The sequence below is a fragment of the Strongylocentrotus purpuratus genome, unplaced genomic scaffold (genome assembly GCF_000002235.5).
Source record: "Strongylocentrotus purpuratus isolate Spur 01 unplaced genomic scaffold, Spur_5.0 spur5_scaffold_8, whole genome shotgun sequence".
Lineage (NCBI taxonomy): Eukaryota > Metazoa > Echinodermata > Echinoidea > Camarodonta > Strongylocentrotidae > Strongylocentrotus > Strongylocentrotus purpuratus.
The window spans coordinates 17,053,958-17,080,263 of NW_022145614.1; the positions used below are offsets into that span (position 1 = coordinate 17,053,958).

The 26,306-nt window shown below is 38.2% G+C and overlaps 1 protein-coding gene across 1 annotated transcript in view; it reads left to right on the forward strand.

Annotated features, from left to right (window-relative positions):
- The first annotated feature begins 5,863 nt into the window (after positions 1-5,863).
- LOC105444087 (NXPE family member 3-like) overlaps positions 5,864-26,306 on the forward strand; it is a 31,127-nt gene continuing 10,684 nt past the window's right edge. The window contains exon 1 of the mRNA XM_030975909.1: positions 5,864-5,948. Coding sequence (XP_030831769.1) covers positions 5,865-5,948 — 84 coding nt within the window. The 5' untranslated portion in view covers position 5,864. The remainder of the gene's footprint in view (positions 5,949-26,306) is intronic.

Genomic DNA, 26,306 nt, shown 5'->3' on the forward strand with positions numbered 1-26,306 from the left:
GGTCGGCCTTTGCAACCAATCAAACTTCTCCAAATTAGCTACACCAACGATTGCCAATTTGAGAACTTTGTATAGAAATGCAGATTCCCGTTGTTCAAATATGCTGATAATTGCGGCAATGATTGACCACAAACAGTAACTATAGACAGCGCCGTCGTTGTTGTTGTTGCCATAGGCTTAGTTTGCCTGTAAAAGCAGATGTCGGGGTGTTTTCTAATCAGGCCTTCTAATTTGGTTTGAATGCTGCTTTATATGATATCGTGTTACGTCAACCACCTATTACCGGGCTTCATCACAGAATCTAATTATGCATGTGGGCTGCATGCATGATGTACATGTAGTTTAAATGAAAGAGATGCGGGGTGGGGTGGGGGGGGGGGGCGGGGTCAACACAAAAAGAAATGAGTGGTCGAGCTGATAATTAAGAAGGACCAATAAAAAAAAAAAAAAAGAAAAAAGAGAGAAAGAAAATTCCTCAAGTAAAAGACGTGTCCGGCAGAATAAAAAAAAGGAAATAAAAGAAAAACCCGACATATTTTGTTGAATTTTCAACCCTTGGTGCTAGCCGACAAAATTTAGTGTTAAACAGAGCCATAGCATAGTGTGTCTATAACCCCCCCCCCCCATTCCGCTACATACAGTGGCAGATCTGTTGCGCCCCTTGTTTGGAAACCACTAATTTCACGTACATTTTCACGTACATGTAGGCCTAATATCAGAAAATTATCGCCTCCCCCCCCCCCCCCCCCCGTTTTCAAATTTTCGGGCTGCGCCCGGCCCCTATTTTCGAATCCTGGATCCGCCGCTGTAGTGCGCACCCTTTCCTTACTTATTCCAAGTGCCATTTTAATATCAATTGTCACAGTTGCTACGTGCACCTTATACTTTGACAAAGTGGCCCTTGTACCTTTTATGCATTTCCCTTGTAAGCATGCCCTTTGAATCTGTGATGGGTGTCCCATCTGTAAGTTACACTTTTTTTTCTTTCCCTTTTTAAAAAAAATTAGAATACTTCGGTCTCAGAAAGGCCTCATTCTCTGAAATTTCAGATAATTTTCTCATTGCCCATGTAACTGGCCTGCATGGAGTGGTTATCTTTATTCTCATGTGCTTTCGATGTAGAAACTGTGAAGCCAGTCAGTGTGGTGTAAGGAAATACTTGTGATTAACTGATCATCCATAAAAAATTAAAAAAGAAACCATGAGCCTGCATGCATGTAACGCAGCAAAAAAGAAAAAAAAAAAGAAAAAAAAAAGGGGATATGGGACAGCGTAACAAGGGTTGCGTTAGTGGGGGGGGGGGGGGGGGGGCAGGGGGAAATTTAAATTTTATTTCAAAGGGTCTCAAATGAGAGGTGGTTTTATAAGGGGGAAGGTACCTAAGAGGGACATGTGAAAGGGGAGATGTGAAGGAATTTAGGGAATCATATACACAGTCTATGCATGCATATGATATACATGTACTCTATGCGCATATACTAGTCAGTAGGTTATTTATTTATTTTTCGTACCGCGCGCGCGCGGGTAATTCCGTACGAGGTTATAAACCTTATTATTAAGTAATATTTCAAAACAAATAATATTGGTTTTCATTCCAACAATAAATACAAAAGTATCAAGATAAAGCTAAAATTTATTTTTACCATGTTTATTCGACACAAGTAATAAAAATATACGCGATTATATTAAGCAGAAACGTTCGGCCAATGTCGGATAAGAACGGCGGCTTTCGAACGTATCTGCGAACGAGTCGATCCAGTAGATTCGTTCCGCGGAACAAATCGGCGCGCCGATTTGTTCCGCGGAACCCGGAACAAATCGCCTACCACACCGCCATACGTAAATGGCAGTGACGGTAACGATGGATTAGGAGGAAGGGGGTGCATACGTGAACTGCAAGCGTATTGGGGATGATCATACTATCATTTTAGAGTGTGCAATCTGGGTCGGAATCCAGCATAATATATTTATAAAAAAGAGGTTCACATAAAAGCACTCATGATAAAGCCGCGCCCGGCCCCTACAACATCATTTTGGATTTTCAGATGATGGGGCGGGTGGCAGGGGTAGGGGGCAAAGTTCGCCCCACTTTTCAAGTACCCCCCAAAGGGCCACTTTTACTTTGTAAAGAAGTGCCCCTTCCCCTTTTTAACTCGGATAAGCGCACATTTCATCAACACATGTGCCCCCTTTCCTATCTGATAAGGGCTATTTAGAAAAATGAGGCCCTTCATAAATAAAAAGTGTCCCTTTTCATCTCTGGTAAATGACCATTTTCATATATGAGAAGTTAATTCTTTTCACTTCAGTGCGCTCTTCACCTCCGATAATTGCCCCTATTCAAATTTGAGAGATGCTCGTTTTACTTTGAAAAGTACCCCTTCCCCTCCTGATAAGTACTCTTTTCATCTATGATGGGTGCCCATTTTCACCTTTGCTAACTGCCCTTTTATTTTGAATCGTGCCCCTTTTCCTTTCTAATAAGGGACCTATCCCCTTTTTATAAATGCCCCTTTTCCGTCGACAAATGCCCATTTCCCATACTCATAAGTGCCCTATCTCATTACTTTTTATTACTTTCTGGTGAGTGCCTCCTTTCAGGTGTAAGAAGTGCCCCGTTTGAACCTTTGATAATAACTCTTTGTACCTTGACACATGCTCCTTTTCTTTTCTAATAAGTGTCTTTATCCCTTTCGATATGTGTCCCCTTAACCTCTCATCATCAGGCACGTAGCCATGGGGGGGGGGGGGGGGGGAGGCACGGGGGGGGGGGAGCACGGGGGGGGGGGCAAGTGCCCCCTTACCTGCTCATCATTAGTTTTGCACCTAATTTAAAGCGACCAAGAGTAATTTCCGCTAAAGCTCGCTCGCTCGCTCGCATTTATAGATGATACAATTATATGTCACTTTAAAGAAAGAAAATGTTTTTTCAGTCTTCCGTGATGCTTATAACCCCATCATTATTTGTTTTTTTCCTCTTTGTAAGATGTATTTTTCACTCTGCGACCTCACAGATCTTACATTTTTTCTCGCTCGCTTTGCTCGCTCGCAAATGAATATTCAGACAATCACACCCAGCCAAAAGTGTGATGCTTAAGCAATATCTTGTATAATATATAAAGAAAAACAAATATTGAAATCGTCCCTGATAATGGAATCACAATGAAAGGGTATATACACTGTAAAAAAATAATAGTCGAAATAACTCAATAAAATTGAGGAAAAGAATTGCCTTATTTTTATTAAGTAAATATTACCTACGGCATCTCAAGTAGAATTTACTTATTTTGCTGAATAAATTTTTACTCAGTTAAATCGAGTTACATTATCGTAAATAATTTAAGTATTGTAATCATTTTAGATAATTAAAAAAAAGCTATGATAGGATTACATATTGCACGATTTGGTACCCATCTAATCTAACAAGTAACATCCACTAATCATTCACTACTTCTATTTAAGGTTAATCACTAATCACTAACACTACTTCTATTTAAGATTTAACCGTATATATATATATATCTACCACCATCACAAACTATTACATACGCTTCAATTCGACACATATTGAAAGGCTCCAAATTTTATATATACTTGATCGTAGCATCTTAAAGCTTATCTGCCATAGTTTACAGGAGGGATTACACTGGACATGTGGTTATCTCATCAACTCAGCTCTCAGTTAACATAAGAAAAAAGAGGATCATGGGGGACCAATGGTCACCGATTAGGCATTGTTTGTTATATAGAGGGCGCAAGTAGCTACAAGTAGTGCAGTGGGCCTTTAAAAGGAAAATTGGTTGACAATTTCCTGAAATATCAAGTTTTGATTTGTTTTGAACTGGGTAACTATTAAAAATTGTGTTGTCTTTGCTTAGCCATGTCAAATGAATTAGTAAATGTTTTAAAGTCCTTAAATTTTCATTCAACCACAAAAAAGAATTGTTTTATTTAAAAAAGAGTTTAATTTGGTCTTAATGAATATTCATAAATTATGTAAATATTTCTATTACGCACTGCATCGGTCCTTACTTTAAAAAGATACGAATAATCAACATAAATTGTTTAAGTAATACGTATAATTTCTGATTTTGAGTTAAAATTACTAAATTAATACAAGCTGAAATTACTAAATATTCCACGTATGTTCTACTAAATTGAAAGTTTGAGTTAGCAAGACTTAAATTTAGTGCGTAAGTGGCAAAACTAATGTTTTCAAGTAAATTTTACATGGAAAAAATACGTAACAATTACAAATGAACAAATTCTTTTTTAAAAGTGTACCAATGTCTAAAAAAATATATATTTTCGCTTTGAGATTTCGCTTTGTAGGTGCCCTTTTTTGTTGGTGCTTTCCACTTTGGAAATAGCTCCGCCGCCCCTACTTACGCATTAGCGCCAGCGTTAATTTCACGCTTGCGGGCACAGGGGGTGTCTGTGTGTGTGTGTGTGTGTGTGTGGGGGGGGGGGGGTTCCTCTCTAGCTCTGAAGCTGATTTTTTTTTCGGTTCGGTTAATACTTTTAGAGGGAGTCTGAGGGGTGATGTGCCCCCCCCCCCCCCTCTGAAGCTGACATTTCTTGGATTTTTGAAACTGGTTTCATGCGTTTTGGTTAATACTTTTTTGATTTCAAAACACCTGTAGTTAATGCGGAATGGGGTTGCAGCCTCTCTTTCCCCGAAAATTTAAAATTACCAATATGCATTTGTTATATCTTATCTCGTATATTTTGGTGACAATTAACACTTTTCACAACATACATAAGCTCAAATTTCCGCTCACTCGCTTCGCTCACTCGCCAATTTATTAAACCAGGAAATAGATATTTGGGCAAGAGGCTTCAGCCCCTACTGATGGAAATGTCAAAAAAATTGCACGCGAGCATAACTTGAAATGTTGGAATGTTGATATCGGACAAGAGATGTGACGTGAGCATGTCCCCTTTCCAAAATAATTGTGCCCGTTTGTAGGTACCAGTACACTATTAAAGTACAGTGCTTCTAATATGACATTGTCAGTATTGGTAAGTTTAAATAACGGTCTGCACAAAATTTCGAATTTCCGCCCCCCCCCCCCCCCCCTATTGGAAAATCCTGGATCCGCGCCTGAAGCTCTTTCGTTTTGACACGTAGAAACATGGCGCCATTGCACGCACATCGTTGTTACACGATTGCATTTCTAGTTTTATCCTTTGTTTCTTCCTTCCATCATCTTCTCTGATGTTATTCTTTGTTTTTATCATTCCATCACTTTCTCTTTCCGTCTTTCCTTATTTTATCCTTTGTTTCTTCCTTCCATCATCTTCTCTTATAAATGTTTTTTTTTCCTTCTTTCACCTTCTCTTATGTTATTCTTTGTTTTTTTAATAATTCTATCACTTTCTCTTTCTGTCTTTCCTTATGTTTTCCTTAGTTTCTTCCTTCCATCATCTTCTCTTATGTTATTCTTTGTTCTTATCATTCTATCACTTTCTCTTTCTGTTTTTACTTTCTGATTTACGCTGCGATGTAGCAAGATGACGTCATTATGACGACGGGTCACTAGTTTTCTGACGAACCCCAAATCATCGATGCACGGGTTCGCAAATTTGGCCTGACGACGCCAGACGACCCGACGCATGCGCAAATCGCCGAAATGACGTCACATCTACGCACAAATCATAGATTTTACTTAACTCTTTGGCTCAAATTCACTAACAGCGCTTCCTGTGCGGTCATTTTACCCGTGTTGTATAGTGGCTGATTAATTTGTTAGTGACTTGTTAATAGCGCTAAAAAAACACATGCGCGGCTGCCACAGGTCGTTGCCGAGCTGCCAAAGTATAGGCGCTTAATTAAGCATATCACATACACATTACATACAGACATGTCGAGGGCACGTAGATATGGAGTGGTTGGAATTATTTGCCTCATTATTATTTCGGTGTTAGGAATGTATCTTGACAACGTGGTAAGTAATTACAAGCTTATTCTATAAACATCGATTTTATATAATCAGTAGGATTTGTAGAAAGATTCATACGATATTTCATGGGCGTGACATTTTCTTGTCATTGGCCGTAACTGTGGGTGTGAGTGTTACGAAGGTATCGCTTGTATAATGGGGGGGGGGGGGGGGGGGGGGTCGTCAGGACACTAAACGATATTGCTTGTAAACTTCTTCAAGTGAGGGCGCAGCTCAGTGGTGACTAGTTGGCGTTCTTGTTTTTGTAGTAATCTGAATTTCACAAAGAAAATCACATTCCAGAAATATCACTTTTTGCCCTTTCATATGACACCTCAATCAGGAAAATTGAGCCAGGAATAACAAATTTCTGTTTGTTTAAAGTAATGCTTGCATTTCCATAATTTTATCAAACGAATTTGTTTTCACTGGCTGACGTGATTTGATCACAGTTTTTACTTCCTACATAAGGCCGGTTGTAGATCTGTTGCGTAGTATTTTATGGTATAGTATTCCTCAATAACTCTAAACCAGGAAGCTCAAATACAGTCAATCCAAAAACGTGCCCTGCGGACAATATTAGGATTAAGATATGAATCATACCGTTAAACGTCCAACATTGTCCAAGGTTGTATCTTGTTCTGTAAAGATTGACACATTTTAAGGATAAAAGGTTTTCCCTAACCAAAAACCATGGGTAAAGCTATATGGTCACAAATCAGAGCAGCGACCGACCGATCAGTAACCTGCTCGGGCGCTGCTGGAATTAGGCATCGCCCAGCGATAAGGTCGGTGCCCGGGCGGCGACCGCCCAGGCACCGAGCGTATTTTGGGCGGCGAGTGAAAAGTGAGCAGCGCCGCCCAAATTTTAACTCCGCGCTAAAACTTCAGCGGCGACCGAGCGATGCCCTAAAAACGAGCGGTGCCTGGAAGGCAGCCGCTCGGTGGCCGGGCAGCCGCCGGGCAGAATTGGTTAAAAACTCGCCGCTCGGCCGCCGAGCAGGCTACTTTTGGGTAATGTGGCCATAGCATTAGGAAGAATTTGAGGAATTTGTTTGTGCAAAGAAACAGGGCTTTCTCAAAACAGGACGATGATGAACTCATGTAGGGACATTAATCTTAACATTCAGAAAGAAATTGTTGATGCGAAAGAAAAATATAGAGAACAATTAGAGAGTTAATTCAGATTGGATTTAAATTCGGTTGGAAGTGTATGCAAACGATGACATCAGGTTATAAAACAAAACAGAAATCTCAAGTTCAAATGAAAATGTAGGATCGATCGAAGCATATGGGATCCTACAATTTTCAGTGATCGTTGTCGCAGTTGAAATCGAGTCTAAAGTTATGAAATATTAAATAATAAACTCAATATGTTGTAAACATGTAGCTCTCTCGCAAGGTCAAGAAGATATTAATTAAGCTCTAAAACAATGTTTCCTGACTAAAATCGACCGATTAGCCATTCCCATTTGGAAATTATATATCACAATTACATATTCTGATATTTTCATGGTCGCAGCTACCATTGTCAAATTATCAAAAATTTACCGGGAACACCGGTAAATTTTTATAATCAATTTTTCTCAAAAGCAGAAGTGTTTCAGGAGAAACATTTATAGGCTTATAATACATCCACAGGTGCATCCAAATGCATCAAAATTGCAAAGAATCACTATACACCCAATTTTCAAAATTTCCAAAAATTTTGTATTAAGTTATGATAAAACATTAATAATTCTTGGTTTCCTTTTTACTGGGACACACTGTAAAACATACAGCAAAAATACAAATTAACAATGATAAATCAAAAGTAAATATTTAACAGAGAATTTTATTGTTGACCAACAGTCTGTTGACTCGCCTCCCAAATTGAATACAATGCAAATTTGGAATGCTCTTAAATCTCGACTGAATAAATACTGAGTATAATCAAATGAGCAATTTATCTTCAAAACCTGACAGAACATTCTTCCATTGGGCTTCTATTGTTTCTGTTTTATTCTCATGGATTTGCGTATAAAATTTTGATATGATGAACAGACGAGGGCATTTTGTGCTCTATCAGCCAAGAGGGATATTACCCATGGATAAACGACAATTCTGAAACTTCTTTGGAACATAAATGCCGAAAGGGCATTTTTCTAATGAATAAGCCCATAAAGTTTCATATCCTCTTAGATGTAAGTCTATCTCGTAAATTTTCGGATAAAAGAAAACTTTTTGTTAAGCTGCATAATACCCGTAGATTGAAATCGTATAACAATTTGTATCAAAAGACTTTTGGCCATAAACTCATGAAAGCTGAGGGAGGGTAGGGGGAGGGAGGGGGTGACAGAGGATTCTCCTCCCCCCCCCCCCCCCCCCCCCCCCCCCCCCCCCCCACACACACACACACACCCTTTTAGGTTTAACTTATATTTTTAATCTAAACCAGGATGTAAACTACATACACATACATGCCAACATTTGAAAATCAGAAATCTGTACAAATTATGCTATTTAAAAAAAAGAGAGGAACAATCCTAACTCTTCAATACTACAGACAAATTTGTACAGGAAGAGGAACACCTGCATTAAAATGATAATTATCTTCTCCCAAAAAGAGGAATGTTCCTCTTTAATCTGAACAGTTGGCATGTATGCATGCATCCTGAATGAAACTCAAAATTGTAAAGAGGAACAGGTTCGGTACTCTTTATTCTATTCAGAGGAAGTACTGATACAATTACAAACAAATTCAGGAAGTATCGTAGGTATGTTACATATTTGTACAGGTAAATAGGATTACCTAAAGCTATGGTCACAAATCAGAGCAGCGACCGACCGATCAGTAGCCTGCTCGGTCGCTGCCGGGAATTAGGCATCGCCCAGCGATTAGGTCGGTGCCCGGGCGGCGACCGCCCAGGCACCGAGCGTATTTTGGGCGGCGAGTGAAAAGTGAGCAGCGCCGCCCAAACTTACCTCCGCGCTAAAACTTCAGCGGCGACCGAGCGATGCCCTAAAACGAGCGGTGCCTGGACGGCAGCCGCTCGGTGGCAGGGCAGCCGCCGGGCAGAATTGGTTAAAAACTCGCCGCTCGGCCGCCGAGCAGGCTACTTTTGGGTAATGTGGCCATAGAATTAGGAAGAATTTGAGGAATTTGTTTGTGCAAAGAAACAGGGCTTTCTCAAAACAGGACGATGATGAACTCATGTAGGGACATTAACATTCAGAAAGAATTGTTGATGCGAAAGAAAAATATAGAGAACAATTAGAGAGTTAATTCAGATTGGATTCAAATTCGGTTGGAAGTGTATGCAAACGATGACATCACGTTATAAAAAGAAGCAGAAATCTCCGCCAGTGTCAGAACCTAGATCTGTTCATGATACAGCCAATGAATTTAATACATTTTATGCAAGATTTGAAACAGTTCAATGCTACACCCATTGTATGACTCAGTACAGTGATGTTGTCATGTACTTCAAACGCACTAATCCAAACAAATCTATGGGACCGGACAGTATTTGTGGGAAAGTACTCAAAACATGTGCCTGACTATTAGCCACCCCTTTTGTCACTCCTTTATCTCTGAATCAAAACCATGTCCCATTGTGCTGGAAATCATCGACAACAATACCAGCAGCCAAAACACCCCTATCCCTCACCTCATTGTTGATGAAATGTTTTGAACGCATAATTCTTCAGAGGCACATTCTCCCATAGATACTGCCTGTCATAGATCCTCTACAATTTGCCTGCCAACAGGGCTCAAATTAATTTTTTGTCCACGGGGGCTCTTACCCCGAAAAAGGAGCCCCCGTGAGCCTTCTCACGGGGGCTCTTTTATTACTGACGGGGGCTCTTTTTTATACAAATATCCATTCAATTGGTACCTATGATACTCCTCAATTATTTGCTATTTCATCATTATCATTTCAATCAGCATTTTCCCTCTTACAAATTTACAAGCTACATAGCTGTTACTGGCCTGTGTATATAATATATACGCATACAACACTGATCTTTATGATGTCTTTAACGTGACATATCTTCTTCTCCCCTTGCAAACGAAAAAGAAAACATGGTCATTAAAAGGGATTAAGCGACAAATAATGATTGTAATTCAAATTGATGCGAAAATTTGTTTGAATATGGACAGTATAAATAGCATGCAGGTTGCTTGTTTTTTTAATTCCTACTGGAACGCTTTAATCTTTACACTGTAATCTAATCCTAATGTCCTCCTCCGCCTATTTCGAGACTTTCTATTCACTAGCCTCGAGTCTTTTTAATTCACTGTACGTTTAGCACGACTGATATCTTTGATCATACTTAATTTCACAATTGTACTATGTTTGAATTTGACCACCTGGAGAAGTTTCATAACTACAATACTACAATACTTGATGTTTCCTATCAAAAGTTTAGTATAATAATTTGTATACATGTTTTATATATTGGTTGTTAGTACAAGCCATGAGGATCTGTACATTTTAAAGTTAATTAATAGAAGGCTCATTACACATGTTTTTCACCTCATCTTTCCTGATATATTCCTCTTACTTACCTTTCCTTTCTCTTCCTTTCATTCCTTTCTCACCTTTTGTTGATTCTTGCTCCTTGCTCCTATTCCTCATTCACCCCTTCTTTCTTTCCATACTCATTACATTTTGATATAGAGTTTTAACATGATATTTTTTATATATATTAGGTCATAGTCCTAAGACTATTGTACTTTTAACTTGTAAATACATGTACTTTTAAATTGTATTCCAATGGCAATTCAGTTGTAAGACTGCGACGATGGAATTTGTTCAATAAAACCTTTCTATATATAACCTTTCTATAGAATAAGCACTGCTATTCACCCGAATCTTCTTTGTAAAACAACTTTTACAAATCTCAGCCATGCTTACTGAGTTGAGACGTTCCATTCAATTTAAAATACCCAGTACATAATACACTTTTCCAAATCTCAAAGTGATCTTACAACACAGTAGCAGAATTGCATGGCTGAGATTTGTAAAAGTCGTTTTTACAAAGAAGATTCTGGTGAAAAGCATTGCTTATTCAAAAAGAATCCTTGCATCAATTTGAATCACAATGATTATTTGTTGCATGGTCCTTTTATTAAATAACCTTGTTTTCTGTTTTGTTTGCAAAGGGAGAAGAAGCTATGTCACGTTAAGAAATCATAAAGATCAGTTGTATTATGCATATGATACCAGAACAAATGTTGATTATCAGAATGTCATTTTGGAATACCTCTATACAAATACCACATTGTCTTTAGCCCGTATCAGTATTAGTAGGATCCAATATAAAGCTATTATTCTTTATTTAATTCAGTATATTGCTTTTCCTGAAAAATAGTTTTGCTATTTTTTTAGGGTTGAGACGCTAAGAAATGGTTTCAAATGTACATTACACGAACCCTGAACCATTGCAAAATGATGGTGGTTCTCTCTCTCTCTCTCTTTATTTTAATCATGCATTATCAACTACATATAAAGCAGCAACCAAAAACTTAGGGTTATCTGAGATAGGTGAAAGTAAGAGTTAAAAAGAAAGTCATGCTAAAACGGCGCTTCACTTCCCCCCGCCCCCTAAAAAAAAAAAAAAAGATTAGTAGTCCACCTCTCCAGAATCCCCCTCCCCCCGCTTTAATATCACATTTTCACTTGGCAGCCCAAGGGGGCCGGGGGGGGGGGGGGGGGTGGGAGGAGGGGGTTAAACCCCCTACACCCCCCTGCCGTAGATCTGCCCATGTTACCATATCATTCCACGACATTTTGGTCTTCCTCTTCTCCTCAAAAGGGACTTTTAGATTTGCGTGGACGTGGACGTGGACGTGTTACGTCCTTTTAAGGCACTGGCGCAATCACATGTGACGTCCTTTTAAGGACTGGCAGTGCCTTAAAAGGAGGTCACACGTTGCAGTCCACGTTCTCATCTTGCAAATCTGAAAGTCCCTAATATTGATTTACTGGTCGAGGTTCATTATTTGCTGACAACGAAAAACTTCCCCAGGCCATGACCATGCTTCTGCCCTTGCCCGATCGCCTCCAGCTCCAGCAGACATGGCGCGGAAGCGTGCACACGCACCGCTACTAACGGCGCAGTAGGCCTATATGCTGACGGCAGCACTGCACTGCGAGCTGAATCGGTAATAATATAGACCTACTCATAAAACGAGAAATCTTGCACGCTAATCTTAGTTCCATTTCATTGGTTTAAGGTTTGAAAATTGAAACTCAATATTGTGTTAAAGTTATAACAGAAAAGATTATCTTTATTTTATAATTCCACCGCGGGGCGATTTTTAATTTTGCAATCGCCCCCATGAGCAACCTGACGGGGGTGATTTTGTAGCTCACGGGGGCGAATCGCCCACCGCCCCCGTGTATTTTGAGCGCTGCCTGCCAATCGCGAAAGTCTAATATTAATAATGCCGTGTTATTGTTAATTCACTTGGCTGCACAGTATATATTGAACCGTTGGGTCGTTATGTTCGTGCAACACTCGTCGATTGTTCATCAACACATTTCTAACTTAAGCCCCTTTCACACCGGATCTGCGTAGAGTTGCGAAGTGTTGCGTACCGACTACGCCGAAGGAAGGCTGCGTATTCATGAAAAAAATAATGCCTCGGCGTAGTCCCTGCGTAGGTTATGCGTAGGCTTGCGTACGGTGGCGTATGGTGACGTACCCTGTGCGTAGGCACCGCGTACCTACGGCGTGTGCAATTGACAAAATTTTTGTGAATCACCCTCTCAAACAACAATATAATACTGTATTATACTTTATTACTGTTTTGGTGGCAGCACCAATAAAGCCTTTGTCTTTCCTAGCTGTCTCCACATTCATATATATTTTTGTTGTTGTATTGTATTGTAAATGTTTCTCTTTAACTTGTACGCTATGTTTTGTATTTTATATGTTTGTTATGATGTTTTGATGATGAATAAAATAAAGTTCAATTCAATTCAATTCAATTCAACTACCGTATAACCTTTATCATGAAGTTATAATTCAAGTAATAATGACTGTCGGAAAAAACTCTGACTTTCAAACTCCTGCTAACACTGTGAAATTTAAACTGTAAAGTTTAAATGAAAATAACTAACACAAAATACATTACTTTAACCGAATCATGAAGTAATGATTACTAAAAACTGAGAATAAACTCCTGCTGACACTCTGAAAATTAAAGTGTGTAATTTAACAAGACCTTGACATGTTATTACACATGGACATAATCACACGATACATGTTATCGTTAATTAAAAACCGCAGGAACAATAACAGTCTTTCATCACCCTAGCCTGAAACACTGATGAAAAAGTTCCTATGCTGCACAGTCACAGTCATTCACCATCAGCATCGTCTTGTGTGCTGTGGTCGGACTAGCGTAGGGTTGCTTGCGGTTGCGTAGGCCTGGCGTAGGGTTGCTAAAGCTGTGTACGGTTGCTTACTGTGCGCGAAAGCACCGTGTAAAAATGCAATAGACGCTTGTTTTTTATTTCAACAGCCTGAGATGTCAAAATCACAAATTGAATAACCATAAAAAAAACTAAACATGCCAGTCTGAAATACTTTGTACTAGTACAAACCAAATTACAAGCACGAATACGAAATAAAGTCAAAGAAACACTTTTCTTCATGAAAAGGATACATGTGAGAACACACACATGTAAATATCATTTCCCTTCAAAATAATTATAAATCCCTGACTGGTATTCTTGTAAATACTACAACTTTAATGCACTAATCTACAGTTTTGTATAACAAGAAGAGTTACAAGCCCACTCCTGCTGACACTCTGGATTTATAAAAACTTTTACATGTGGTTATACACAACTATAACTTATCATGAGGTAATGAATACTATAATAATAATATCAGTTTGAAAATTGTGACATTTGAAAGACGTTTACATTAGACATGAATTTAAAAAGGGCCACAATTGTGGAATAATATACCTCAATATATAAAATCTAGTTCATCAATTAACATTTTAAAAAGGAGATATAAATCATTTTTAATCCAACAAAATAAATAAAGATTGATTATGTACACGGTCTAGCTTTTGGTTTTGGTTTGTTTTTGTTCCCCCCCCCCTAGTAGGTTTTAAAAAAAAAAATTGTTAATCACCCTCTCAAACAACAATATAATACTGTATTATACTTTATTACTGTTTTGGTGGCAGCACCAATAAAGCCTTTGTCTTTCCTAGCTGTCTCCACATTCATATATATTTTTGTTGTATTGTATTGTAAATGTTTCTCTTTAACTTGTACGCTATGTTTTGTATTTTATATGTTTGTTATGATGTTTTGATGATGAATGAAATAAAGTTCAATTCAATTCAATTCAATTCAACTACCGTATAACCTTTATCATGAAGTTATAATTCAAGTAATAATGACTGTCGGAAAAAACTCTGACTTTCAAACTCCTGCTAACACTGTGAAATTTAAACTGTAAAGTTTAAATGAAAATAACTAACACAAAATACATTACTTTAACCGAATCATATAATGATTACTAAAAACTGAGAATAAACTCCTGCTGACACTCTGAAAATTAAAGTGTGTAATTTAACAAGACCTTGACATGTTATTACACATGGACATAATCACACGATACATGTTATCGTTAATTAAAAAACGACAGGAACAATAACAGCCTTTCATCACCCTAGCCTGAAACACTGATCAAAAAGTTCTTATGACGCACAGTCCACAGTCATTCACCATCAGCATCGTCTTGTGTGCTGGGTCGGACTAGCGTAGGGTAGCGTACTGTTGCGTAGGCATGGCTACAATAGCGTGGTGTTGCGTAGACTTGCGTACAAATTGCGTACTTTCTGCGTATAGTGTCTACGCCGAAGGTACGCGAAAAAATTAAACATGCTTAATTTTTTGCGTCCATCTCGCGTACCCATTTGCGTCCCTCAGCGTACAGTAACGTAGGCCGGCGTAGAATTGCGTACGCTCGGCGTAGTCGGTATGCAACACTACACAACTCTACGCAATTAGGCCCGATGTGAAAGCCCCTTTACCTCTTGATGAATTAGCTTACCACTATGAATGTAAAACCCTCTCTGATACTCTGGTTTCATGATTTTCTAACGGGCAGAATTCAAAGAGTAAAACTGCATAATATATTGTCTGATTACGTTACTACGAATACAGGCTACCCCACCCCCCCCCCGTGTTGCGTGCTGTCAGCACCATTATTTATCATGTATACAAAGGATTGTTCAAAGCAGGCCTCGCGTCTGAACGGCAGAGCATGGAATACAAATTTGCTATATTACCGTGACAAATAATGATATTAAATAATGTTGATGATGAGGATGATAATAACAAATAATGATAGCAGAAATAATAATACTGATAATAATAATAATGATGATGATAATGATAATAAGAATGAAATTAAAATAATAAAAGATAATATTAATAATATTTTCGAATTCCACGAAATCGTATATTTTCAATATTGTTATAAGTCCATTTATTTTCTTATAATATTCCATTATGTAAAAACGAATTATATCCGTGACTATGTCATTGTAACTTTGTTACTGTGTATTATCTACACTGTTGGTCATAAAGGTGGAATATTTTTTTTTTACCCCAATTTATGGGATGATTTTGACAATGATGTATTCCCAATAGATTTAGATAATAGTATACATTCTAGTATAGAATCTGAATCTGAATCTGAATTTGAATCTGATTGTTTTGTCATTGTACATGTTTCCATATGAATTTGTAATTTGTCATTGTACATTTGCTACTGTATATTATCTATATATGTATATTATTTGCTATTGTATATTGTTCATGTGCCTATGTAATGCCAACAAATAAATTTCCAAATGGACCAATAAAATTAATCTGAATCTGAATCTGAATCTCTGAATAATAATTTGCGAGTATTTGTTTTTGTGACTGCTAAAGCATGTGTGTGGTACTATGCCTTCCCCGGTCCCCAACATTAAACATTTCTCTGTAGGGCAATGCATTATGGGTCAAGGCATGCCCACATGGGAGATTTTTTTATTTTAGTGGTCGGGGCAAAATGCAATGAATTATTTTTGTAATTGTGGGGGCGGCGACGTACTCTAGCCCCCGCTGCGTACAGTCATGATTCAGTGGCTAAGCAATGGCCTCTTTACTGTGAGACACCCAGGATCAAAACCGTGTCGATATGCTTTATTCAGGTGCGGATCCAGGATTTTCCAAAAGGGGGGGGGGGGGGGGCGGATATTTGAAAATCGCGCAGACCGTTAATTCAACTCGACTTACCAATACTGACAAGGTTATATTAAAAGCACCGTACCGGTACATACAAGCGGGTACAATTATTTTTCTTTTTTTTTCTCTTGTCCGATATCAACTTTCCCCAAGTTTAAGTTATGTGCGATCAAATTTGTTAACATTTTCATCAGGACGGGGGGGGGGGGGGGGGAGGGCTTAATCCACTTGCTAAAATATTAATTTTCTGGGTTCACAATTTTCGCGAGCGAGCGAGCGAAAAATTGAGCATAATTATGTATGTTGTGAAAGTGTTATTTATCCCCAAAATACGCGAGATAAGACATTAAAAAAATGCATATTCGGTCAGGTTGTAATTTTTAAATTTGCGGGGAAAGAGAGGCTGTACCCCGCATTAACTGCAAGAAATGAAATTTGAATGCCTGTGGAGTAAATAAAGAAACAGCTCTAGCTACAACCATGATTACATGAGAGCTTCCATTTTTTTTGGAAATCCAGAACAATTAAACTCTTGTGGTGTTATATCTGTGTTTCATGACTGTCAAAATATATTTAACACTTTCTTTATATCTTTACATATTTATATTCATGAATTACTTCATCACTCGTGTTCGCTTATAAAATGCCAACGTGCTCATCGTGCTGAGTTATTTGCTATAACTATGATTGCAATGAAAACTTCCATTTATTTGGAAAATCCAGAACAATTAACTTGTGGTGCTCTATATGTGTTTCATGACTGTCAAAATATATTTAACACTTTCTTCATATCTTTACATATTTACATTCATGAATGACTTCGTCACTAACGGTTCGCTTAAAAATACGATCGTGCCGAGTTGTTCGCTACAACCAATATTGCAATGTGAACTTCCTTTTATTTGGAAATCCAGAACAATTAACCTGTGGTGCTCTATATGTGTTTCATGACTGTCATAATATATTAAACACTTTCTTTATATCTTTACATGTTTGTATTACTTTATCACTCTCGTTCGCTTACAAATAACAACGTGCTCATGCATTTTACTCCGTATTCCTATGAATACAATATAACTATTTTTAACAAACCCGCATCACTACCACTGTTACATGCAGGCCCCGCAGAACGTTTTTCAAAGTTTGTGGGGGAGGGGCTAAAGTATTACAATAGCGTAGCGAGAGAAGTGAGTGAAGCGTAAATTGGCTTGGGGTCCAGGGGAAAAAGCCCCAGCGGGGAGGGGGTCAAGGGGCAGACCCCCTCGGAAGCTCAGGAGTTCAGCTTAGGAATTTAATTACGGTCAGATGAGCATATTTTGATACCTTATTTATACCTTATCAATAATTAGCCCGGGGTCCAGGGGACTGAGCTCCATGAAGCTCAGGGTTTTAGGCATTTAATAATGATCAGACGATTTAATTACGGTCAGATGGGCATATTTTGATACCTCATTAATTTTGTGGCACTGGCAGGTCACAATTTTTCTTTCTTCCTTTCTTTCTATTTTAATATCTTACACATACTTTTTTCTAGTGAGGGGGTGGCTTGAGCCCTCAAGCCCCGCCGTTCCTCGGGCCCTGACATGTGCCCATGCCTTGAGCCATAATGTATGGCCGTACAGAGGATTTTTTCATGTTGGGGACCGGGGTAAATTGCAATGAATTATTAATAATTTATTGCATTTTCTTAATTTGTTTTTATTTGTGGGAACTGCCCCCTACCCTAGCCCCCGCTGCGTACAGTCATGGTTCAGTGGCAAAGCAATGGCCTCGTTACTGTGAGGCCCCAGGATCAAAACCGTGTCGATGTGCCATATTAGTGCCCTTTTGTGGGGCATTAATCCTCATTACTGTCATTTATGACTTAAGGGCGTTGGTCCCCTAGTTGATAAGCATATTATACACATGCTTTAGCAGTCACGCAAAACAAAACACTGGCAAATCATTATTCAATAATATCTGAGAATGTATACTATTATCTAGATCTATTAGGAATAAATCATTGTCAAAATAATTCCATAAATTGGGGTAAAAAATAAATATTCTAACGTTATGAGCGACAGTTTATATTCTCATAGTAATAACATATTGTTTTTTTATCATTATCATACCTTGTCACATCAATACTATATCACGTCGTTTCTTTTCATAAAAAACATTATATTCTTGCATCACATGATATCATATCTTATAATAAATATTTTGTTATCATTTCGTGCAATGTTAAGTCAGGTGATATCACATGAATACAATAACATAAAGATATCATATTTAGATCATGATCATAATGTAATATCAATCATGTCGATCATATCTCCTTTGTATCATGATATTCATATGATTGTGCTGATAAAGTGTAAATTTGATTTCTTCAAATGTTAAGAGTTCATTTTACTGTACAAGTGTTGCCGTAATTATATGTCGCAATTATAATTTTGAAATATGAATGTAAATGTATTTATTCCTGTTATTTTCTGGCTCGTTTTCTTGGTCAAGTGGTCAAGACATTGGCGTTCTAATAGCCAGTGACCCTTGTTTGATTCCCGGCGGAGTCATTTTTCCACATTCGCAATCAATTCCGAAAAGGGATGACAGCAACTAAAAGTATCTAGGAAATCAATGTATTTCCCTGGCTTTGGATTTCTTTTTTGTCTTCGATTTTCATACTTACTTTCAAAATAATCTTTCAACCTTAAATTCCTGCAAAATTCAGAACCATCTTATGGGAGGGAGGGGGGGGGGCGGAAATTTGAAAATCGCACAGACCGTTGTTTAATTAATTCAAGATCCCAATACCGACAAGGTCATATTAGAAGCATCGTACCGGTAACTACCAGCGGGCACAGGCTTTGGAAAGGGGGCAGGCTCACGCCACGTCACCGTCACTTTAAAGGTACCGGAAATACAAAGTTTTGGGAAATTTTGAAAATGGGGTGGATAGGGATTCTTTACAATTTTAATATGTTTGGATGCCCCTGTGGATGTAGAATAAGGATAGAAAACTTAGCCCCTAAAACACCTCTGCTTTTGAGAAAAATTGAATATAAAAATGTACTGATTCTCCCGGTAAATTTTGATAAATTTCAAATTGCGCCTACGGCCGTACAATGGTAGCTGCGACCATGAAAATTTCAGAATATGTAGTTGTATATATGTAGTTGTATATGTATATGTAATTTCCAAACGGGAATAGCTAATTCGTCGATTTTAGACAAGAAACATTGTTTTAGAGCTTAATTAATATCTTTACCTTGAGAGGGAGCTATACAACATAAAGAGTTTATTATTTACAATTTCATAACTTTAGACTTAGATTTTAAAGATAAACTTGAGTACCGTAAGTGACTGGTAATGCGGTTGCATTTTGAAAGAAAAGGTGTGGAATGGATCAGAAAAGTTGATCACACAGCATGTAAGTAATGGTGTGGTAATGCAAGGTTCTAGAGTCATCAAAATCATCATAAATTTGGAAAAGTCTTGTAAAGTAACAATTACTTACACAGATAGATGTATATGGGACAACATACATGGTGTCGGGGCTAGTACTACCCTGATTTCCTTGTCTTTCTATGCTCATTACTCAGCCAGTATGCATTTTCTTCCAAAATTGTTTGGCACATGACATTTATTTTTAATCTTGAACATTCAGTGTAAGTTTCGTTAGATTCTGTGAGTATTCATTTTCTTTTTTATACCAGAACTCAAGTTTATCTTTAACCACGACAACGATCACTAAATATAATAGGATCGCATATATGCTTCCAATATGTTCATTTGAACCAAATTCATGATCCAATACCAAAACTTTGTATTACCTTTAACTTTGAAATTTGTTATCAAATGAATACAAAAGATATATCATGAGTGCTTTTACGTGAACCCTTTTTTAATAAATATATATTATGCTGGATTCTGATCCAGATTGCACAACCTAAAATGATAAGATGGTCATCCCCAATACGCTTGCAGTTCTCAATTATGTGCACCCCTTCCTCCTTATTCCCTCACCTATCGTTACCGTCACTGCCATTGACGTATATGGCCGACCCCTCTTCAATAAAGGCTCCCAAGACTTCTGGAATAACCCAAAATGTTCTGATCACCATACTGCCGCTCTTTGGAGGGGCCGGGCGCGGCCTTTTCAGAAGTACTTTTTACTAAACTTTTTAGGCACTACGGCTTGAAATAAACAAGCATACTTATAATTGTTTGAAAATAAGCTGAATTCCGACTCAGTTTTGCACAACCTAAAAATTAGCCCCCCCCCCCCTCCATGCGCGCGCATTTCACACGCACATACCCCCCCCCCCCAAGTTTTTCCCGTTTTCGTCGTTACTGTCACTAAGTGTCATTTTCTTGTCTTTCTTCCTTTCTCACCCGGCTTCTAGCTCTCTTCTTTCTCTTTTCTCTTTCTCTGTCTCTCTCTCTCTTTCTTTTCTTTTCTTCTCTTTTCTCTTCTCTTCTCATTTTTTTTTCTTCTTCTTTTCCTCCTTTTTTTCCTTCCTCTTTTTTTTTGGCGCCGCCAATAGGGGGGCCGCGGCCGTTTCGGCCCCCCCCTTGGATCCGCCACTGCTTTATTAGTGCCCTTTTATGGGGCATTATTGCTTATTACTGTAAGTTATGACTTAAGGACGTAGGTCCCCTAGTAGATTAGCATATTAGCATACACATGCTTTAGCAGTCACACAAAACAAACACTCACAATTTATTATTCAATAAAATCTGAGAATGTATATTATTATCTAGATCTAGTAGGAATAAATCATTGTTAAAATCTTTCCATAAATCGGGGTAAAAAAAAAAATTCTACCATTATGATCAACGGTGTATTTGTGCATATTACTTTTTATTGTATATTATTCATGTACTATATGCCAATAACTGAATTTCCAAATGGACCAATAAAATTAATCTGAATCTGAAAATTACTTTTTTAAGTCAACTGTCTAGAGAAAACAAAATGTCCAAGCACACGACGTATGTGTATAACATTCAAATTCAAATTCAAATTCAAATGATTTTATTTCTCATGCAAAACATAACACAATGAATAATTATATTATAGAAATATGCAATGAAACGACAAATATACTAGAAAAAGCACGAGAAAAGAGGAACTAACTGGAGGCAGAGCTTGTTGAAGCGTTAGTTCCTCAGATGCTGTTTTAACATGAACAAAGTATGCTTAGAAAATCAACAAATAGAACAAATATGTAGCTAAGAAATTATAGATTTTTTTTTTTTTTCGTTTTTTTTTTTGGGGGGGGGGATAAAAGAGAGGAAAATATGGAGGAAAATAGTAGAAGGCAACAAGAAAGAAAGACAAAAAAGGGAAAATGAGTGATTGCAAGAGCTAGAGAAAAAGGAGGTTAGATCAGTAGAAAGAGGGAGAAAGAGATTGAGTCGAGAGTCAATCGAACCGAGATTTATGTTGTGTTTAACCCTAATAAGGCCGGGGGGGGGGGGCTATCATGCCCCTCCCCCTCCACGATTGTTCTGATTGTTCGGGAACGCTTATCGATGGCGCCCCGCCGCTCGCTGACTTTTTTTCGAGTCTTGCGCAACTTTTGAAAGAATCTTTTTGAAAATCGGACCTACAGTTACAAGGTCACGTGACCTTTTGTCTTCGCATGTCAGCCCGAAAATCGCTCATTTTCGTGATTTGTGTACAAAACATATGGAAAAGTCATTTTTCCTAAAAATAGATCAAACATGGGTTATTGGGTCTTGTTTAAAGTTTAGGTGGTTGTTTTGGGGGTCAAAATAGTTGAATTGTAGTTAGAAATGAAATAAAACAACAAAAACAATAAAATAAATAAGTTAAAAAAACAGTGAAAAACATAAGAAATTATAAAAAACAAGAGATAACAAAAAGAATAAGCTGGCACTTCCAATTTTTTTTGTCGTTTTATTATTCAGGATGGTCTAATGAATATATGTAGTGAAAAAGAATGCTTAAATATGAATAATGTATGATTGATGGGTAAAAATGTGATTTGTATGACCTTATTTGCATAAATTACCATAAATATGCAAATGAGTAAATTTTTCAAAAAAATGAAATTATCATAGTATTCTATACACTTCACTTGACATGCGTGCGAATTTTCGCGGAGATCGGCCGCTTCACGGCCGAGATCTTATAGGGGGGGGGGGCATAATGCCCCCGGCCGTATTAAGACCTCAAATAGCCCGGCCTTTTTAGGGTTAAACGTTTAATCTTTAGCTTTTTTTAAATGTGTATAGACTGGTATACTTTGTTTAAAGGGATCGGTTAACAATGTTAAATCTGAGATACACGGCCCTACGTGTTATCAGTGTCTGTGATATGGTGTAATATTGAAGCCCTAAAAAAATTGCGCTTCAAAATGATCAAGAAGTGCCTCAATAAAGTAAAAATCTTTGAGTGACCGATTTTACCATACTCGTTTTCCCCAATAGACTGTAGTGTTATGAAAACCGTCAGGCCCCCCCCCCCCAAAAAAAAAAAAAAATCATTTGTTTGTCCTCGACCGCCCGCTCGTCATTTTCGGGCCGCTCGTATGTTTTTTTTTATTTTTTTTTTATTAATTAATTAATTAATTTATTATTTATTTAATTTGTTTTTATTTAAATTTTTGGGGGGAACAATCTAAACTGCCAAACATACCATTTTATGCATTTGCAAGGATCAAAATGCGTCCCGTTGCCAGTTTTGTCTTTTCAGTACGCAATTAGGTATTTATTAAACTTGCCATTTTTATTTCTCTATGTCAAAATGCCGTACATTCAAATCAGGTTCTGAGCATTCTTAAACTCATTTTAAAGCCCATCTGTACTAGTTTACAGGAGGGATTAGACCACCCTGCAAGGTCACTGGACAGGTGGTTATCTCATTAAATCAGCTCTCAGTTAATATACGATAAAGAGGATCATGGGGGACCAATGGTCACCGATTAGGCATTGTTTGCTACATAGCGGGCGCAAGTAGCTATAAGTAGTTCAAGTTAAAGTTCAAATAAGGTTTTATTCATCACTTGTCAACAAGTCCGAAGACTAAAAATGCAAGTTTACATCAATATAAAAAGCATTCAAAAACATAAAGATAACATAGCAAATGAGGACAAATATATTCAATGAATACATTTTTAAATCAAACACTAAAGTAGTAATAAGAAAACAAAACAACAAAAAAAGATTTTAAAAAAATACAAGATATGAAATATTGCTAGCAAAAATGAATAAATGTTGACATATAAACAAATAAAATGTATACAGATACGTGAATTCAATTAACTGTAACATTGGAAAAATTGTAATTAAGTATTGAGTATTGAGTATTGAGTATTGAGTATTGAGTATTGAGTATTGAGTATTAAAAAGTATTAAAAAGTATTACAATTGGAGTCTTGGCAGTGTGCTAATCACAAGCGTGATATGAGTACAGAATAATGTATAAACATATTGCACATGAGAACAATGGAATTCCTTAGGTATTATTGGTTACAGTAAGAATAGCAGATAATTAAAGAATGTTGTACTGTAAAACATCATCAGAAGAGAATGAGGTGGAGAAGAGGAGGGAGAGACAGAGAGACAGATATAGAGCTGAGAGAGAGGGAATGGGAGTGAAATAAAAATAAAGAGGAAAGACCAGAACTGAAGGAGAGAAAAGGAAATTTGAAAAGAAGCAAGTTCGAATAGAAAAAAGGGATGAGGGAGTGAGAGGAAGGATAAAAGTACATACAATATCAAAATACGAATGAATGGAAGAACCCGCTATGCCAATCATCATGGCAGTTAATATTGCACATAATTATATTGCTGAAATACATGACATATAACATACTGATAATTACCTAAGCCTCAATTTATCATTATTTAAAAAAAAAAATGGAATTCCTTAGGTGTTATTGGTCACAGTAAAAATAACATATAATTATAGAATGTTGTACTGTAAAACATCATCATAAGAGAAAAGAGGTGGAGAGGAGGAGGGAGGGACAGAAAGTGTGAGAGAGAAACAGAGGGGAGGAAGGAGAGACGAAGGGATAAAGAGGAAGAGGCAGAGAGAGCAAAGAGAGAGAGAGAGAGAGAGAGAGACAGAGACAGAGCTGAGAGAGAGGGGGTGGGAGTGAAATAGAAATAGAGAGGAAAGACCAGAACTGAAGAAGAAAAGGAAATTTGAAAAGTGGCAAGTTCAGATAGAGAAAAGGGATGAGAGAGTGAGAGGACGGATAAAAGTACATGCAACATCAAAATATGAATGAATGGAAGAACCTGCTGTGTCAATCATCATGACAATTAATATTGCACATAATTATATTATTGCTGAAATACATGACATACAACATACTGATAATTAGCTAAGCCTCTATTTATTATTATTCAAGGATCGAGGGAAAGATGGGATGGGGGAAGTTCGGTACCTCGTAGTTTTATCTTAGGCAAGGACAAATCAAGTGCATTTCGCAGAATGCGGCTACAGTCATTGACTCTGCTCTCAGGCAGGAGATGTCGATGAACCTTAGATTGGAGAAGTGATTCTGCAAATCTTAGAGAAAGGGATGTGCGTCTCTCTTTAAGAGAGGAGACACCAAGATGAGATTGCAGTTCATCATAAGTTCTAGAGTCAGGGTAGGTAATAATCCTGAGAGATCTCCTCTGAACTCGCTCGATGCTTACAGAGTGGTTGTTTGTGATCCCTGATGTCCAAACAGGTGCTGTTAATTCTAGCACTGGCCTAATGTACAACATGTAGATAGTAGCAAGATCCTTGGTGGTAACACCATTCCTCCGAAGCTTAGTCAAGAGATAAAGTCTTCTGGAAGCGTTGGAGATCAAACGGCTGACCTGCCCATCCCATTTGAGATCATCCTGAAGAAAGACCCCTAGGCCGGAGCTTAAGGGATGAGACAGCTTCCAGTGTGGTAGAGTTGATGTCAAGAACGATGGGTGGCGGGGGCTGGCGAAGAAATAAAATCTGCATAGCTTTACACTTAGCAGCATTCGGGACAACGTCGTTGTCTTTGCACCATTGGATCAACGAGTCTAGATGCGACTGCAATTCAGATGGATGCGTTTTCTTCAAGACCTCCACGATTGTCAAGTCATCCACATATTTCCATCGGTTATCACTTTCAAGAGCTGCATCGTTGATAAGGACCAGAAACAGGACCGGTCCGAGGCGAGTACCTTGGGGGTACCCCACAGGTGATGGCTTGTTGTTGAGAGGATTTCCCATGGTAGCGGACGGTCTGCGCTCTGTTGGAAAGGAAGCTGCAGATAGTAGGGATGATAGTCGATCAACTCGATCAACTTGTTCATAACAATGGTGTGGTTGACATGATCAAAAGCCTTAGAAAATCCACGACGCAGAGGTTAGCGAGAGTGCCACCCTTGTCAAGCCCTCTGTGGATGGTGTCGAGCAGGCTGACCAAGTATAGTGCGTAACTGACGATCCACGAAGATTACCAAACTGGCGGTGGTCAACAAACGGGCGGATGCTGCTCATGATCCAGTCAGCGAGGAAACCTTCAAAGATACGCGCTAACGTGGGTGTTATGGAGATTGGCCGGAGCTGATCATAGCTGGTGACAGGATTAGTTTTGGGAATAGCACTGATAGATGCATGTTTCCATATGTCAGGGAAGCAACCCTGACTGAGGCAAAGATTGAAGAGAGTGGTCAAAGGTTCAGAAAGTTCATAAGCGAACTCCTTCAACAGTCGCGAAGGGGGATCATTGGGATGACAGGCCTTGGCAGTGCTGATTCCACAGAGGCGCTTATAAACCCTCCGACGGTCGATCACAGGAGGGGGTGAGGGCGCTGGTAGAAAAGCCGACAGAGCACCCCTGTCGAGTGGTGGCAATGAAGAGCAGATGGCAGCGAAGTGCGTGTTTAGCTCATTAGCAATGTCAATATCTGATATGCCGTCAGATGAAAGATTAAGCTGCTTCTTACGGATGCCAGCAAGATGACGGATTTGCTGATGCCACTTCCCAGGCTCCAATTTCTTAAGATGTTCAACTTTGCGCTGGTAGAATGAGTCCTTCGCGTTATCGATCAATCTCTGTACATGGTTCCTCAACCGTTTAAAGTCTGGATGCCCATGTCGAAAGGAAGAATCGCG